This window comes from Danio rerio, chromosome 15, assembly GCF_052040795.2.
Source record: "Danio rerio strain M-AB ecotype USA chromosome 15, GRCz13ab, whole genome shotgun sequence".
Classification (NCBI taxonomy): domain Eukaryota; kingdom Metazoa; phylum Chordata; class Actinopteri; order Cypriniformes; family Danionidae; genus Danio; species Danio rerio.
Genome location: NC_141035.1, coordinates 24,426,296 through 24,444,786, shown reverse-complemented (window position 1 = coordinate 24,444,786; position 18,491 = coordinate 24,426,296). Strand labels below are relative to the sequence as shown.

Genomic DNA, 18,491 nt, shown 5'->3' with positions numbered 1-18,491 from the left:
AAATATTATATTGGAGAGGGCTAATTATTAATAATAATAATAATAATAATGTTAAAATATAATTAATTTTCAAATAAAAAAAAAACCTTTTCAAAGGGAAAAAAACTAAAACTGCCGTCTAAAAAAGATAATGTTTAAATTCGTAACTTAAGTTGATAACTTTATTTATTTCATATTAAAAATATTTGTTTTTATTTGTAAAATGGTTAAACAAGGACAGTCTGGTAAACAGAATGTCAACTAATTTGTTCCTTTACAAAATGCAGATATGAATCAGACGCAATGAGAGCAGTGTATTAAACACGGTCTCAAAGAAATTAAACAGAGCCTTGTTGATTTGATGTCTTTAAAGGCCTAATAAATGATTCTAATTAAGTGAATAAAGTTGAGTGTGAACTTCACAAAGAAGACAAATGTCCTCATGTTTTAGATTTCCCTTAAAAGGATCCAGGAGGACACGGCACTCATGTGATACTGTTACAGCACATGCTGCCAAATATTTGATGACTTGCTTGAGCAAGTGCACTTTGCTGATGACTGACTCAAATCCAAACAACAAAGTTTGTTAGTCAAACAGAGTCAGACGGATCAGCGGCCAATGGAAATACACTTCAGGACAGAATTTACAGAATCCAGCTCTTAACATTTTAAGATGGTGTGTTTGACAATCCAGACGAGTCCAATAAAACAGAAGGAAACACAAACAGAGGAAAGCGTTTAGATGAGTTTCGCTTTTGGCTTGATTGAGATGAAAGATGAGGCCAAAGTTCAACTACATTTAAAAAAAAATAATAACTAAAAGTTTATGACTACAATTTAGGACTGTTTACGCTAGTGCAGTTACCCTTTAAAACACATAACCTTTGCTACGGTTTAGCCTAGCATGAACCAGGAATTTTTTACCCTCAAAAGGAGGAAAGACATCGTTTTTAGTTTGTCTAGCTAGAATGCAAACAGACCATTATGCGGTGACAGAAAGAGCATCCTGTATGTGTTCTTCACTTTAAAGTCCATTTGAAATCAAAATCAATTTACAATGTTTATTTTGCTAGCACACATTGTTATTCTTTAGCCAAACAAATAATCTGTGCAAGTCAAACCACTGGAAAAAAAAAGTTTGTTTTGGTACTCTTCAGTCAAGACTATTAGCTTCCCCAGTTGAGTGATGTCCTATGTGGACATCAGTTTGATTTGAGGTAATTATGCACAAAATAGAAAGCCCCGCCCACTACTAAATATTCAGTTTCAGCAGAAGTACATCAACATACTGAAATAAAAGGCTCAGCAACTTTTTGGTTTACACTAGGGGTGTGAACCTACTCTGGTCTCACGGTTTGATTATAATTATGTCATTGATTCAGTTCTATTCGAAATCTCAATGGATCACAGTGCATTACATTTTATTCTTTAAAACACAAAAATTATTGAATACATTTTTCATAATATATTTATATATTATTTGTAATACAATTCTGTTGTTTAATTCAAACACTCGGATATATGGCCTGTACCTTTAATTTTACCTGCTAAAAGAAAACACTCTTTTTGAATACATGCACAGAAACTCAAATACATGTACAGAGGTCAACATCAGCATTTATAGCAAACAAACAAATTTAAATATTATTCTACTGGCTTTGAGCATTATCAATCATGTTTCTACATCCCTCTGATAGGTCATTGTGTTCACACACTCAAGAGAAAGGGCTGCGATTGGCTCTAAAACTGTCAGCGCTGTTCATTTTCTTCGTAGCAGTGAAATAGTGTCACCTGGTTCTGCTGTTCTACAGTGTCAGTGAAAGGCTGTCCAGCAAACTCACGTGTAGTGAACTGTGCACAGTTGTCTGCTTTAAGTAGTTAGAGCATTTTAATTACTCACCATTGTCTCGTTCGAAAAGTATTCTACCACGATACAGTACATATGAGATAAAGGACATCAGTATGTTATAACAGGTAATGATCTCTTAATAAACCGATACAGAATTGTCCACATCTGCATCATGGTGCATCGAAGAAACAATTAACTTTGACACCCCAAGTTCACACAGACTTTAAAATGACTTAAGTACTAAAATAATTATCTTTTGGAGCATATAATCTCATAGGCAGTGCACCAACATGTATCGCACTTCTGTTTTGGATGTCAAGAGTTGAAATTTCCAACACTGACCTTTCCTAATCCCTCACCCCTCCTCTTTCTGATTTCTTATCCCGTCTAATTACCACCCTATTACAATGAAAATGACTCTATTATCTTCTAAATGTCATCTTCTCTCAAAAAATTAAGTATTTTACAGTTGTCACCGCGTTATAATGAAGGTATGAGATTGAGAAACAAACAAACACAGTAAAAATGACACTGCACAACTTAAATGGTCAGTTGTTCAGCTGCTAAATGGTCAGTTGCCTACTGCATGGTTGCTTAAATGATCAGTTTGCATAAAAATATATCAATATTTCAATAGCTGAACTATTATGAAAATGACTGTATTTAATCCAAATGCTTTACATTAGCTTCTGTCATGCTTTTTAGTCACGTAGTGTGGATAGAGACCTTTTCTAAAACATATTTTCAAAAACTCCTCTATGGATGAGGGGGGGTTTTGCTTTAAAATGTTGTGCAAATGTAGCCTAAGAAACTATACGTCTCAGAGAGTGACTATAGACAAAAGCCCAATCCAAGAATTATCAAACGAGGGCTTTCAGCAACCCTAAGGTGACCTTTCAGACATGTAAAAGGCACATCTGTGTGTCTCCTTTAGTCCAATCAGAAAGATTGACCACTGGAGAAATAAAAAAAGAGAGAAGGCTGGGCCGAGCTCCAGGCGGGTTACCTCGTCCTTCAGCTGGGCCAGGAAAAGAGGCAGCAGATGTTCGACGGTGTTGTCCTTGCCGAGGATGGTGGAGAGGCCCATGATGACAGAAGCCAGAGCAGATTTCACATGCTGGTTTGTGTCAGACACCAGCTCCTGTTAAAGAAAGCAGAGGAGGGCGATGATTGAGGCTTTTGAAGTCAAGCTATTCGCATTCAAGTGGCTCTAATCAGAGACATTGTGATGGCAGGACAGAAGGGGGAAATGAATTAAGAATCTATTACAACAACAAGTGCTGTACCTTTATTAGTAACCATTATATTGACATAACAGGAACAACAACAGCACCACTTCAACATTATAATTAGGGCTGCGCAATATATCGTTTCAACATCGATATTGCAATGTTTGCATGTGCAATAGTCACAATGTTGAATCGAGATTATAGTTGACCACAGATGAAAACACTCACTGTTTGTGGAATATTGCAAAGTTTAATTGTAAAGTTACTGAAATGTTCGTCTTTTGCAAGTGTTTTAAGGGCTTGTGACTGTGTGAACATTTAAAGCCATGTAAATCCTTCAGGCACAATACGGTTTCTAATTATTAAAAAAAAAAGATGAATTGTAATTGTGTTAGTTGACATTTGATTGTTCAGTTTGTGTATCTGAATATTGCTAGACACCTCAAAAAATGTTTATTTTACTTGCATTTTTGCTTTACTGTATTTATCAACACTTGTGATTGATTTATTATTTTATGCAGATGCATAATTATTTTTAATCATTATTAGAAACAATATCTTAGTGTACATAAATACATAATAGTAGTAGAAACAATTTTAAAAAGATTACCGTATTATTATTACAGTTCATATGTTCAATTTATTAAAAGCAACAATAGAATAATGAAACTTTTGTTTTATTAATAATACAGAATTTATTATTACAATTATTATTGTTGTTATGTTAACATTTATCAACAATATCAACAGCAGCAGTTACTACTGCTGCTGCTGCTACTACTACCTTAAAACAAATATTGATTTTATAATAATATTATTATTAATAATACACTTAAATATTGATTATTTTATCATTATTATTTAAAATACAATCATTATTATTATTATAAATAGTATTACAAAATTGGTCAGTATTAAAACATTTAAACATTTTGGCAAGAATGACGTTTTAATAATAATATAATTAGATTAATAAATGTATGAATAAACACACACACACACACACACACACACACACACACACACACACACACACACATTTACATTTACTGTAGTAATACAAGACCATAAAAGAAAAAAATATATTTTATTGCTTGTACATTAAATGCATTAATGTTTTTGGATTTTTAATAATAATAATAATAATAATAATAATAATAATAATGCATTCATGCTTTTGGATTTCTATCATAATAATAATATTATTAAAATATAAAATGTATTTTAGATAATAATAATAATAATAATAATAATAATAATAATAAATATAATAATAATAATAATAAAAATGCATCCATGCATACATTTTTATAATAATATTAATAATAATAATAATAATAATAATAATAATAATAATAAATGTATTCATGTTTTTTATTTTTACTATTGTGTACAAGTAAAAAATATGTATTTTGTCTTATGGTTTTGTTACTACAGTAAAGGCAACTTTAATGATATACTTACAATTCTTTATTAATGTGACATCATCTCAAATCTTTGTTTGATTATCTTAAAATTATCAGTCATCAATTAATTACACATTGCGGCAGTGAGCCACCCAAGCTGCCCTCATATGAGAATCATCAAGAACTGTTCTGGAATCTGCTCGTGACTCACTAAACAGACTGATTCATGCCCACTCCTATAACTGGAGTCTTTAAAAGAACAACAGCTCCCAGAGCAGGAGGATTCATTTGAGTCTGAAAACCTAGACATTTATTTGCTAGTAAAACACTGCAGAGGGTCTGAAATCCTGTTATATTTGGTTTAATGTTTCATTGAACATCTTTGTATGTATAGGCTATTTGTCATTCAAATCTTCCGACAAAGCAAGCAGAGAGCCATTTGTGTCCGTGAGGAATGATCCACTTACATAAACATTAAATAAATCAAGAATCAGGTCATAAGACTACCAAGCTACTCATGACCTAAAAATGCCCCGAGATACTCAAGCAGACTCACCAAAGGCTGTTCCGATACTCTTTGTAGTCCAAAATAGTTTTTGAAAAAATGTCCTGAACTGACTGCTGGTTGCAAATTTACTCATTTATTTTATATAGAAATAAACATTTTATACATATACACTTGTATATATACTTTGATACGTGGACATGTATATTATGCAAATAAGGTCAAGCATCTTGGTGTTATTCAGGAGTCAGATCTGAGATACAGTAGTTATGTCAAAGCAGTTAGTAAATCAGCATACTATCATCTCAAAAACATTGCAATAATTAGATGCTTTGTTTCCAGTGAAGACAATTTATTCATGCTTTCATCAGCAGCAGGGTGGATTACTGTAACAGGCTCCGCACTGGCCTTTCCAAAAAGACAGTCAGACCGTTGCAGCTCATCCAGAACGCTGCGGCCAGGATTTTGACCAGAACCAGAAAATCAGAGCACATCACACCTGTCCTCAGATCATTACACTGGCTCCCAGTTACATTCAGAATAGATTTTAAAGTATTATTACTTGTCTATATATCACTAAATGGCTTAGGACCTCAATATAACGCAAATGTGCTCACTAAATACAAACCTAACAGATCGCTCAGATCATTAGCATCAAGTAAATTAATTAGAAATTCCAAGGGTTCAGTAAAAGCAGGGTGAATCGGCCTTCAGCTACTGTGCCCCCCCGCTGCTGGAATCAGCTTCCAAAAATCATCAGATGTGCTCCAACATTAGGCACATTCAAATCAAGACTTAAAACATCAGTTTAGCTGTGCCTTTACTAAATAAAAATTGTGCAACATCTAACACCTACATCTTTCTTTTCTTTTTCATTCTTTTATATCCCGTTTAAACACATTTTAATCAGTTTTTATCTGTTTTTACTAGTTTCTTTCATTATTGTTTATGTAAAGCACTTTGAACTACCATTGTGTATGAAATGTGCTATATAAATAAATGTGCCTTTCAGGCCGAACAGTTGCCATGTTTAATTATAAAACTTATGTTTTCTATTTTGGTAATTTTTTAACGTACCAACTTGTATTAAACTACCAATGATTCACAGTATTTTGGCAGAAAACAGCTACTTTTAAAAATGGTCCTAAACATTTTAAACACACCCAACCACACACAAAAATACTTAATGGGATGTATGAGAAGTAGGCTTGGGCGGTATCCAAATTTTGATACCGTCAAACCGCCTTCATATTTTACCCCGGTTTCCGGTATTACCGGCGTAATAAAAAAATTTTTATTAGAGAGAGAGAGAGAGAGAGAGAGAGAGAGAGAGAGAGAGAGAGAGAGAGAGAGAGAGAGAGAGAGAGAGAGAGAGAGAGAAGCGACGCACAGCACCTCTCTCTCTCTCTCTCTCTCTCTCACACACACACACACGCACACACACACACACACACACACACACACACACACATCTCTCCCGCGATTTATTCAGAAATTTACTCCCACACCATAAGAAATCTGGCCGGCTCCCGTGGTACAGCAGCGGGAATGCAGAGCTGTAATCGGGCCATAAAAATTATACCCGAAAGGTCCCGAGTCCGACAGGTACATTTTGATTGACAGCTTTATAAAGCCCGAACCCATTTACAGCCCGACATTATTCAAATGTGCTCATGCACACAGCTCTATTGTATTTTTTAAAGAATGAGTCATTTATATGTTTTAACATCATTTATTTGTAACAAACGTAGACTAGGCTATATGCCACTTGAAAGTTGGAACAAAGAAATAGCTAAAGTAAGTCCTCTGTAACATCGTAACATATCAGCACTCTATAGGTCTAGGTAGATGCAGCCTTTAAATTGGCCAACACACAAATGAAAAAAATCTTTCTTAACAAATCAAATTAAAATAAACTCTAAATGATGACGGGTATTTTGGCAATAACGAAATTAAGATAAAGGCTCTGCAAGGTTTGTTTCTCAACTTCTCTTCACAATCTGGCATTAAGGCGGCGGTGAAGCTGAATATTAAAAGAATAATGCCACCATTAGCCTGTATACTCTGTCTACATTATGATTATATGGTTTAATTAATATTTATTTATAATTGAAAAACCCTTTACTCACCAAGATTAGGCTACGTGTGTTTGTGGAGGAACATTATTAAATCCACTGGCTTTAGCGCAGCCCTGCGCTCACGGGGTCCAGCAGCTGAACACCCTTTCCTGCTGCTACAGGCCGAGATGCAGAGTTCTGATCTGGCTGATTTTGCAAGTTTTGGGTTGGATTGTTTGTTCATCTTCTACCAGTAAGGAACATCCATTTAATTTTCCATGACTGTAGTTTCATTGTAGCGAGAGGCCTCGTCTTTTTACCTGTCAGCTTGCGGTTTAGGGCTCTACCGTAATACGCAGTGTATGAGCGACCGCGAAATACCTGCGGCTGAAATGCGCTCTTTCTGAGCTAGTGACTGGCTTGACCGCCGTAATAATTCGCTTTTTTTACTACTACATCATTTGTTTCACCTTTGCAGGGATGGATTTTAATGCAGGGATTTGGATTTTTTCGGGTCTCGCCGGGTTCGGGCAAAGATCTTCAGCTCTAATGCAGACCTCTCGTTCATATTAACCACGTCTCCCTTCTGTTCAGTCGAAACTCCCAAACTGCAGGACACTTTGAAAAGCGACACGTCACGTCACCTCTCCCCCTCCCTCTCTCTCCTCCACACTGTCCCGTGATGACAACCACACATACGTTTTTGTAGGCATTAAATAAAGGATATTTAATATTTTATGACGGTATAACGGTATTGAAACTGACACCGTTGCTATTTTTAGATCCCGCGGTATACCATAATACCGAAATACCGCCCAAGCCTAATGAGAAGCACAGATAAATCTCTTAACCAATTTACTGCTCCTCACTATTTTTAAAAACCTTTGTGTCCTATTTGCTTGCAGTGTTCAATTTTTACTTTTTAATCCAATTACCTTACCCATTAAAACTGTTAAGTGTTTTTTTTTTCAGAAAAAAGGGGAACATTAATTGTTCTTTCGATTATGTTCCCACACAACATTTTACATATTCCATTTAGCAGTAAAATCCATTTTAGTTAAATACTTCTGTTAGAGACACCATGACTAATATCAATTTAAAGATGCTGTATCAGTACTAAAAGACTGAAAGTTCATTGATAAAATGCCATCTCACTCTTGGTTGTACCAAAATTAAATCAGTCATAATCAGACATAAACAAGAAAATTGAAACAATAAAAACCTAATTATAGCTTAATGCTAAATTTAGAGATAGGTGGCACGACATTGACGTCTCTTGCTTTTTCTGTGAGATTTCTGAGTGTGTTGCTCACTTATTTTGGGATTGTCAAACTTTCTGGTCTGATGTGAATACTCTAATTGTCCAAAAGACTTGTGGTGATTTTTCTTTAAGCTATAGACTTGTTGGTTTGGGGTTTTACATTAAAGAAAAACAATTCCTAAATTTAAGTTTTTGCATAAACCTAATATTATTTATTTGAAAGTTTTTTTTTTATACACAAGTGTAAATATACTAAATGTAAGCCAAAATAAATTAGAATTGGATCTATACTTGAATACCATTTTCAGTGTCTCATTACAATAAAGCAATTAAAACTACTAAACCATGTGCTGTATTTAATATTCGGCATTAATTTGTATTATTTTTTATTGTTTTTGCGTTGTTTGTATTATACTTATTCTGCTGTATTTTCATTGTAATTGCTTGTTATTGCAATTAAATAAATAAATAAATACGAATCACTAACCATAACAAATAACAACAGTGACCCCTGCTGCTCATGACCTCTGCATGGGTGGACAGTCTAATTTTACCTGCTCATGATGTCCTAATTAAAAGAGCAAACTAAACAAGATATAATTGCATGAGCAATATTTCTGCGTGTAGATGAAACTATTGTCCGCTATGAAAAGCTCAAACTTGTTTATAGTGAAGATGTAAACACCCCCAAAATAACACAAAAACAAGCAGACCTCTTGCAGATCCCTCGCAGAGACAACCTGGACACCTTCCCAGATATGATATCACATTATCAAGAAAACAAGCTTGAGTTTTCTAAGTACCCCCTCCTGAAAACTTGGCCGGCACCTTGCAGCATAACTGTTCAGCCACACGCAATTTCAGAAACAAGTGGATCGAGATTAAAATGTGTACCTTGACGCATGGCAGTATGTGAGTCATGATGATGGTCTCCCTGCTGTCTTCAGGCAAATTTTCACAGAATACTGCAGGGAAAAACAGGCCATGAGATAATGTTGTTGTTTTCAGACAGAGAGGGAAAAAAATGGGGGCATTGGGAAGCTGGCAGAGGGACGCCTCACCTTTCACCTTGTTGGCAGCAGCGGCTCGGACCTCTGCCTCGCAATCTTTCAACAAGTTCTGGAACGCAGGGACCAGATCGTTCTTGGTGATCTCTGGGCCAACTGCTTTTTGCAACTTTTCACAAACAGAAAAACAACCAGAGTGAGTCGCAGTCTCAGAGGCAATGTGGACAACGGCCAATTGTGCATTTCATAAGTACCCACTTCTGAGAATTTGTCTGCCACCATGTAGCGCACCCTCCAGGACTTGTCCTCAGCGGCCTGACGTAAGGTGGGCATGACCAGAGCCTCCAAGTCTTCCTGCGGCAGAAGAGTGGCAATGCTGACGCCAGCCTCTACCGCCAACAGACGCACAGAGTCCTGCAGACAAAAATAAAATGTCTGGATCAATGGCAAATAAGAATGGGGGAAAATAGATCTATATAATCTATCGATTGCTCCATTTACATGTTTTAAAAGTTCAAGAAACCCTCAAATACTTTGAGATTTTAGCAGATTTGTGTGTGTTGAACATCAGTTAAGACAACGTTAGCACCTGTCACCTTTAATAATTGGAAAAACTGGATAATTTAGAGCTTTTGTCAACTCATTTCATCTTTAGGGTTTAAAATCATTTTGGGGCGGGATCGAAATCGGTGACATAGCACCGATCTGCCTGTCCAGTGATGATGTGTTAGTTTCTCATTATCATTCATAGCCGAGTTGTCTAATTCTATGAGAAGACCCTGCTTCTTAATAATTCATGAGAGTATGTGCTTTCCAAAGGCAAGGCAGACCTGCCAAGCTGTGAGACTGCGTCTGTGCACGTCACGCAGTATAGTATTTAGCTGTTCATGAAGGGTCATATGTGTTTGTTTCAATGATCCAAGGGATTTGTTGCATGTTATTCCCTGCGATGCTGTTAGAGCCGATTCAGCAAAGCTGTTAAATTGCAGCATTTCTGTTGGGAGAGGTTTTCCAGGCTGTATCCTGAGCAGCTACTGTGGTGGTCATGGAGGAGTGGAGAGCATGAGACAGACGCTCCAGGGACAGACGAGTCTTCGCTGAGGTCCAGCTTCCTGCCAAGCTCTGGACAAGACGTTTGGCCAGTGAAGAAATGGTCGTGTCCAACTGAGTCTGGCTTCTCTCTAGGCTTTTTAATTCTTCACTTTTGCCAATTGGTGAAGTTTTTTCCTATGGGTTTTATCCCATGGTTCGGGATCTGTAGAGCAGCGCATTGATAGATTTGCTCTTCAGTGTTTGGACACTCTGTACTGATTATTAAACCATACTGAACTGAGCTAAACTGAACTTAAACTCTGAAAACTGAACTACACTGACACAATCTACATTGTAAAAGCGCCATCCAAAAAAAGGTGAATTGAATTGAAAACTGTATTAGAATTGGACGGACTTGGTCTTTTATCAGTTGAGTTTGTTACCATTCAGACACATCTTCTATGTTTAAAATCCTCTGGATATCTGGCAGGGCTAATAGTTGAAACTAAAATCATGGTTCTCCTCATGATTTGTCTTATTTTGTGAGCCAACTGACAGATGTTTGCACACTTCATTTTCCCCTGCTCTATCGGCCAAGCCCAGTCGACCCTCTGCTCGCAGTACTTACGCCCATCATGAAGCATTTTTTTTTTTCAAATTCAGAGGTAGACTTGAACAAAGAGGGGGGTTTCGTGACCCTTTATTAAGTATAGGTCAGAATAAGCTTGTTGTTTTTTTTACCATTACACTGAATAATGATGGTACATTATTTTGCTCATAATTTGACATTTTAGTCTCACAAACATTTTAAGCAATATAGACACTTAAAATTACTATGATGTAAATGTATGATTTTGGTAGAAGTATTTTGATTATGTTTTAATATCATTTTTAAAAGGTCCTGTGAAGTGCTTTAAATGTGTGTTTTTCATTCGATGTTTGATGTAATCTTAATTGAAACATGAAGAGAAGGTGGGACATGTGTAGCCCCTCCCCTTTAAAATAAATTGCCAATAGAATTTTTGTTTTAACACAGAACTACCAGTGAGAGTGGTTGAGCTCAAGGGCATCAAATGAAAAGCAAATGAAAAGCATCCTGAAGGGGGCGGGACATATCAGATACCAGAGAGCATTTGATTGATTATGATTTGATAAGAGACATGAATAAAATCACTGATCTATTTAGGCAGAGGTGACAAACTACAAGCTTTACATGTTTATATCAGTTTTATATCTTCTAAATGCGAATTTTGTCACGGTTTTGGAGCAAACAAACTTATAGATATCCTAAAAGCTAACAATTCTAATATCTAAAAACAAATTTATTTTAATTTCATGACACCTTTAAATACATTTTAAAAATCATAATATTAAATTAGATCCGGGGGAAAAAAAACAACTCCAGTAATTGTCCTCCAGTAAATGTGCACCAGCATACCTGCTCATCAGAGGCCAGCGCTGTAAAGAGAGGAATGATGTCACTCTTAACATAATCCAGCTCCAAAACCTTGGCAAACTCGCCAAGCTTGGAGGCAGCAGCACGACGCACCATAGGAGTGTCATCAGAGCAAAGAGTGCGGAAGTGCCTGTGAACACAAACACAATAATAAATCCTGAAGAAGGTGATTCTGAAACAAATGTCACATAAAACAGTAAATCATTTAAACTTACTGACGAATCTCCGCTTTAACAGTACTGGACACTCGTGGGTAACAGACGCTAAACAGCCCACATGCAGATGTTCGGGAGGTGAACCAGTCCCCGCTGGCCAAACGCTTCACTAGGGGTACAAAATGAACCTCTAGGTCTACAGGGGAATGTTCCTGAGAGATCTTACGCAGAGAATCAACGGCCTTGTCCCGCACGACCGTTTCCTCCACTGTGGCCAAACTCTCCAGGGGAGGCTGGGAGGGCCCAAACAGAAAAGCAAATTAGAAAAGCTTTATTTCATTTGATCATTTTTAAGTACTTAACTGATTTTCTCGCCTCGTCACTTACCAAGAGACAGTGCACAAACTCTGGGCCTCCAACCAACACAGTGAAGCTCCCGAGCTGCTCAGCCAAGGCAAGAAGAACTTCATCCTCGTCATATATGGTGTCTGCAGGGCAAAAGGTGCCAACCAGTTAATTAACATTTAGGTTAGGTATATTTATCTTTATTGTTTGTCACAAAGGACCCTTTTTTACAAGACGTTTGATAATCATCAGCATCTCAAATTACTGAAAGTTTGGAAAAGTCAAAGTTTTAAAACATCTACAAAATTTCTGCTATATCGTTCCTAATGTATTTGCAAGTCTTTTTCTTATGTTTAAATTTTTTTTAGGATCAGTATCTCCAGCAGAAAAGATATCCCAAGATGCTATTTTGAATTGTAACGAAATCTGTGTTTTTATAACAAATGATTCTGGCTGCTGTCGTTGGTCTCACACAATTTTTCCCTCTTTTTGAAAGTCATAAAAACACTATCATGGATTTTTTTATTTATTTTTCATTTTGATATTTGAGCAAATTGAAATGCAAAAAAAATATGCCTGTGGTACTCTCCCATTCACTACTCTCTCCACCCAACTATGACTTTCACTGCTGAGAAAGCCAGAAATGTGAAAAGGATAGTTTCAGATAAAATTATTTGTTACAATTTGTAACATTGCAACTATTGTTGAGTGGACTGAGAAAGCGAAATATATTATGTAACAAATGTAGCAAAACCTCAATATTGGGCTTTTTATTAATTTCCTTTTGCATTAAAGCTGAAAAAAATAGTGAAAAAACAACATTTATTTTTCTTTAAACATTCAATAGGGCCGTAAGTTTCTATTAAATTCTGTAAAATTATTATTTTAAAAGGTGAAACATGTCCCTCTTTGGTCAATGTCACAAATATTAAACAACAGTAAAACTGGAAGGGTTTTTGATCCGTTTCGCATGCTAATTCTGTACTGACAGTAATTTAGATGCTTAAATATTTTCTTTAAATGACAAAACTAAACACGCAAAATCAACATGGTTATCAATGGATCAAATAATTCATAAACTTTTTTAACAATACTCAAGAGCCTAAAACTAGCACTAAATAAATATTTTAATATTTTAAATTTGACCACATTTAAAAAAATAAATAATAAAGTTCTGCAGAAAAATAAACTAACTAAGATATTTATGGTTATACAATTGTATCAGAATATTTCTTTAACAAATAATAAAAAAAGGAGATTGTTGAATGCTTACCAGTGAGGAAAGGCAGGAGCTCAGTGCGTGTTCTCTCCACACCCAGTGCCAGGGCAATAGTGGACAACTTCTTAATACTGTTCAACCGCAACTGAGAATGTGAACAAGATTAGAAAAACATCAACAAAAAAAGCATGCAAACTAGGTCTGCACAATATATCCTTTCAGCACTAATATCACAATGTGATCTATCGCATTGGTCACATAGTAGGATCTGCAATGTTGAGTCTGTATCATAATTGATCATTTTGTGTTTTTTGAGCCCTGTGACCGAGGATTTTAAAAGCATTCAGGCATATGAAATTGTGCTGTTTTAACTTTAATAACAATATTACATTTTATTGATGACTATGCAGTAGTATTTTACATTTGATTATTCAGTTACTGTAGAGTTGATGAATACAGTCAGACTCCACAGAAAACAATAAAACGCTGAGCATTAAATTTGTTTTGTTTTTTTTCATTGAATTTTTCTATGCTTATAGATTGTTTATTATATTATATGCCGATGCACTGCCCAGCAGAATCATCCCAATCAATCTAAAATAATAAATTCTGTCCAAATAGATATGCAAGGGGAAATTGTATTCATGTTGCAGAATAAATAAATAAACAAAAACAAAATCGCATTGTTAGTTTTTTCAAACTTTTGTCTTAAACACATCTAGATGAGTGATTGATTAGTTAAAATTGATAGTTCATTCCTTAAAAGCAAGTATTCATGTCAATGAAATTGCCACTGTCATCAAAATTAAAAGTCCTGACACCATTATTTATGAACAAGATAGTAAAATGACTTTGTCATGTTTTCATTATGAGTTTACGCTGTACATTTTTTGAAATGCTAAATAGTCAGATTTTGGTGACACTTATTATTTCTAGCAAAATAAAGATTATAATCTTTTAAATAAAATTTTCTTGACAGATTTTGACAACTAGCTCAACATTTTTGTATGTAATGACTCAAGTAATGAAATGAGGACTATTAGATTTATATGGAATGACTATTAAGCAATTACAAGTTTAGTTAATTTTGACTGACATGACAATCAAATGATAATGGTTTAAAACAGCAGAGAGTTGAATGAAAGCAATTGATGCTTGTCCGAAAGCATTTGAAATGTGTTGGAAAGAGTGAGAAACTGCTACTAGGATGTGCACAAATGACTAATTGTTTTGAGAAATGCATTAACTGTTGTGCAAATGTAAATAGTGTTGTGAGAAATGCACCAAAGTGACTGAGAAAAACTGTTATTGCACTGGAAGACAGTTGAGCACCACAAAATGCAAGTTTTGGAGTTCTCTATAAATCAATGCACATCATACAAGGTCAACGACCTAGCTTGTGTGTGTCTTCATAGTATTGAAATTTGTGTTTCCCTACTATGAATGTCAGTTGTGACCGGTTTTCAGGATTTTGCAGAATGGTTTGGTACCACTTGAGGATGAGTAAAATGAATATATTTGTGGAGAACTATGGCTTTAAAGAGCTGGCTTGGGTGTGTCAGGGCAGGAGACACAAAAAAAATGTTGAGCGCGGGCTGAGGTCTGCAGGAGCAGCACTGAAAACCACTGTCCGGTATAACGACAAAACAAGTCGCGTCGCAAATTTGCATAGTGTCAATATCAAATATGCCGTCAGTGGAAAGAGGCTATTTCTACAGCCGGTCTATTTCAGGACTGATATGACTTCTACAGCCTACGCTCTATGGATCGAGTAACATTAGCTAAACAACTCTGCAGTTTGAACATAATCTGGAATCAAGTACGATAATAATGATAATAATAATTAGAATAAAAACAATGACCAAAATAGACGACGGGTTATTTCTTTTGTAACGTGAAACGAATCGCCCTGCAAGCAAAACTCGGTTACCGGTTGATGATGATGAAAGATGCAAATAAAACCCTATTTTTCAACATGTGAATCAAAGACTGGTTATTTTGGACTTGTATGTACCTGAACATCCTCGTTCCTCAGTTCGTCGATTAGAACCGCGATGGGATAAAGAGAATCGTCTCCTTCTGCTCCTGCCATTTTAGACCTGGATGATGTTGTTCGCCGAAAAGAAGCTGCGCTGCCCTATTTCCGCTCGACTCAAGGGCTGATGGGAAAACACCCGACAAATTTAAAGTCCTGTTATAGTCAGTGAACATAGGTAAGGTTAAACTGCATGTTAAAGATGATTAGATAGATAGATAGATAGATAGATAGATAGATAGATAGATAGATAGATAGATAGATAGATAGATAGATAGATAGATAGATAGATAGATAGATAGATAGATAGATAGATAGATAGATAGATAGATAGATAGATAGATAGATAGATAGATAGATCTGATTTAGAATCTGATCAGTCACAATCGTAAATTCATGAGGTAGTTGTAGTTTTATTAGAAGTTTTAAAAACTAAATAAAAGTGTTGTTACTTTAAATTTTTAAATGAGGAAAAACGGTGACTCAAATGATTTTGAAAGTGACACAGATTTGGTATTAGAAACTGCTGGAAATCACACAGGTAATTTCTAAAACTCAACAGAGAATTGTCAGAAAATTTTAAAAAAGAGCGAAAGTAAATGTCTTGATGTCAGAGAGGTTAGAGGTGAATGGGTACATGGCTGCAGAAGAGCTTCTCTGAAGGCACAACACATCAAACCTTGAAGCAGATGAGCAACAGCAGCAGAAGAAGAGCACAGTAGTGACATTTCTGTCAGATGACAACAGCTAGCTGAGGCTACAATTCATGAGGGCTCAACAAAACTAGACAATAGAACATTGAAAAAAAGGTTGCCCTATCTGATGTCTTAATTTCAACATTCGAATGGCAGCGTCAAAATTTGGCATAAATCATTTGTAAGCTCAGATCCATTCAGTCTTGTGTCAACAGTTCAGGCCTGATGTGTAATGATGTGATGTAAGGATATTTCCTTGGCACACTTTGTACCAATTAGAACCAGTTGAGCATTGTTTAAACACCATAGTTAACTTGAGTATTCTTGCTGATAAACACAAATCGAGTTCAAAACTTAAACATAACAGTGAGTTCACTTAAATGGGTTAATACTTAAATGGCTTTCACAGTCACAAGATCTCAATCAAATAGGGAAACTTTGGATGGAATGGAAGATTTTCATCATGTGCAACTATGTGATGTTATCATTTTAATATAGATAGAATTGTCTGAAGGATGTTTCCAGCACCTTGCTAAATCAATGCATGAATAATTAAGGGAGTAGACAACACGTTCTCACTCCCAACTCATCATATATTGGGGTTTCCAGCTAGGTACTAGCAAGGTGTACTTAAAAGTGGTCAGTGTGTGTAAATATTAGGAGTTCATTTACAAAAACAGATAACTCTTCTTGATGCCCCAGTATTGTTAACTGTCACCCCTATTTTTGAATAAACATGAAAGTAACAAGTTCACTTAAATAGGTGCCAATATTCAATGCTTTGGTGCACAAATTAAAACTTTGTCTCATTTTAAAAAATTACAGATGTCAGATTGTAGCTAAAGCGATAAAGTTCATTCATTCATTCATTCATTCATTCATTTTCTTTTCGGCATTGTCCTTTTTTCATTTGGGGTCACCACAGTGGAATGAACCGCCAACTAATCCAGGATGTTTTACGCAGCGGATGCCCTTCCAGCTGCAACCCATTACTGGGAAACATCCACACTCATTCACACACATACAATACATACAGCTTTCCCAGTTCACTTATACAGCATGTCTTTGGACTTAGGTGAAACCACAGTGCTTGAAACCCACGCAAACACAGGGAGAACATGCAAACTCCACACAGAAATGCCATCTGACCCAGCTAAGGCACAAACCAGCAACCTTCTTGTAACCCACTGCGCCACCGTGACGGCCCAAGTGAAAAAAGTTTGTAAAGAAATTTAATATTTATGTTATTATATTATTATATTATATTATTAATATAATATTTAATGTTATTTGTTAAATAAGTCATGTGCATTTATGGTCAGGAATATTATAAAACAACAAATGTACATGTTCTATGTACAAAATATGTTTTAGCCTAAAATTGACAATATCAAAGCTATGATATCTGAACAAATTATATCCCAAAGTTAAAGTTTATATCTCAATAGAACTTTCAGTAAGTTTTTCTTCTTTGGCAGCAGTACCGGATATGACCACCAGATGTAGCAACTTAGACTCATTCTGAAATGCGTAGCCTTTATACATTTCTGGAGATCGCGAATTATGAAGCCAGAAGTAAGTTCATTCGTTCATTTTCTTGTCGGCTTAGTCCCTTTATTAATCCGGGGTCGCCACTGCGGAATGAACGGCCAACTTATCCAGCAAGTTTTTACGCAGCGAATGCTCTTCCAGCCGCAACCCATCTCTGAGAAACACCCACACATTCACACACACACACACACACACTCATACACTACGGACAATTTAGCTTACCCAATTCAACTGTACCGCATGTCTTTGGACTGTGGGGGAAACCAGAGCACCCGGAGGAAACCCACGCGAATGCAGAGAGAACATGCAAACTCCTCACAGATATGCCAACTAAGCCGATGCTCGAACCAGGGACCCAGCGACCTTCTTGCTGTGAGGCGACAGCACTGTCAGAAGTATGTATAGATGCATTTTGTCTTTAAAACGAACACTACGAGGCAGTATGACGCCTTTTCTTTTCATGCTTACCAGCTGACCGCTTACCTCCATATGTACGGCTTTTCCACTTTTAATAGTTTCAAGAGTTTACACTTAGCTCATGATTTATACATAGCTTGTTTGGCGTGCTGCCACGGGAGAGAGCCCTGAGCTCAATGGATCCTCGGGCCCAGGGCTCCCCCTTTCACAAGGCAAGGGGAAATGGAGGTCAGGTCGATCTCAAACTCCCCTGCTGCTGAGGCCAAGGTGAACTACCTGAGAGTAAGACATTA

At 36.1% G+C, this 18,491-nt stretch overlaps 1 protein-coding gene and 2 long non-coding RNA genes across 3 annotated transcripts in view; 2 read left to right on the top strand and 1 right to left on the bottom strand.

The window, feature by feature from the left end:
• The window catches only part of ppp2r1bb (protein phosphatase 2, regulatory subunit A, beta b), a 28,078-nt gene extending 12,481 nt beyond the window's left edge, over positions 1-15,597 (bottom strand). Inside the window, exons 1-9 of the mRNA NM_001005590.1 lie at positions 15,515-15,597; positions 13,555-13,645; positions 12,324-12,424; positions 11,997-12,229; positions 11,764-11,911; positions 9,552-9,707; positions 9,348-9,462; positions 9,181-9,251; positions 2,835-2,969 (exon numbers count right to left, since the gene is read on the bottom strand). Of these exons, the coding sequence (NP_001005590.1) occupies positions 2,835-2,969; positions 9,181-9,251; positions 9,348-9,462; positions 9,552-9,707; positions 11,764-11,911; positions 11,997-12,229; positions 12,324-12,424; positions 13,555-13,645; positions 15,515-15,592 (1,128 nt within the window). The 5' untranslated portion in view covers positions 15,593-15,597. The remainder of the gene's footprint in view (positions 1-2,834; positions 2,970-9,180; positions 9,252-9,347; positions 9,463-9,551; positions 9,708-11,763; positions 11,912-11,996; positions 12,230-12,323; positions 12,425-13,554; positions 13,646-15,514) is intronic.
• Positions 4,440-9,631, top strand: LOC147833666 (uncharacterized). The gene is made up of 2 exons (XR_015509395.1): positions 4,440-6,170; positions 7,858-9,631. It is a non-coding gene; the product is annotated as an uncharacterized LOC147833666 (long non-coding RNA).
• Positions 12,424-15,658, top strand: LOC141377834 (uncharacterized). The gene is made up of 3 exons (XR_015509393.1): positions 12,424-13,233; positions 13,281-14,269; positions 14,736-15,658. It is a non-coding gene; the product is annotated as an uncharacterized LOC141377834 (long non-coding RNA).
• The last annotated feature ends 2,833 nt before the right edge of the window (positions 15,659-18,491 follow it).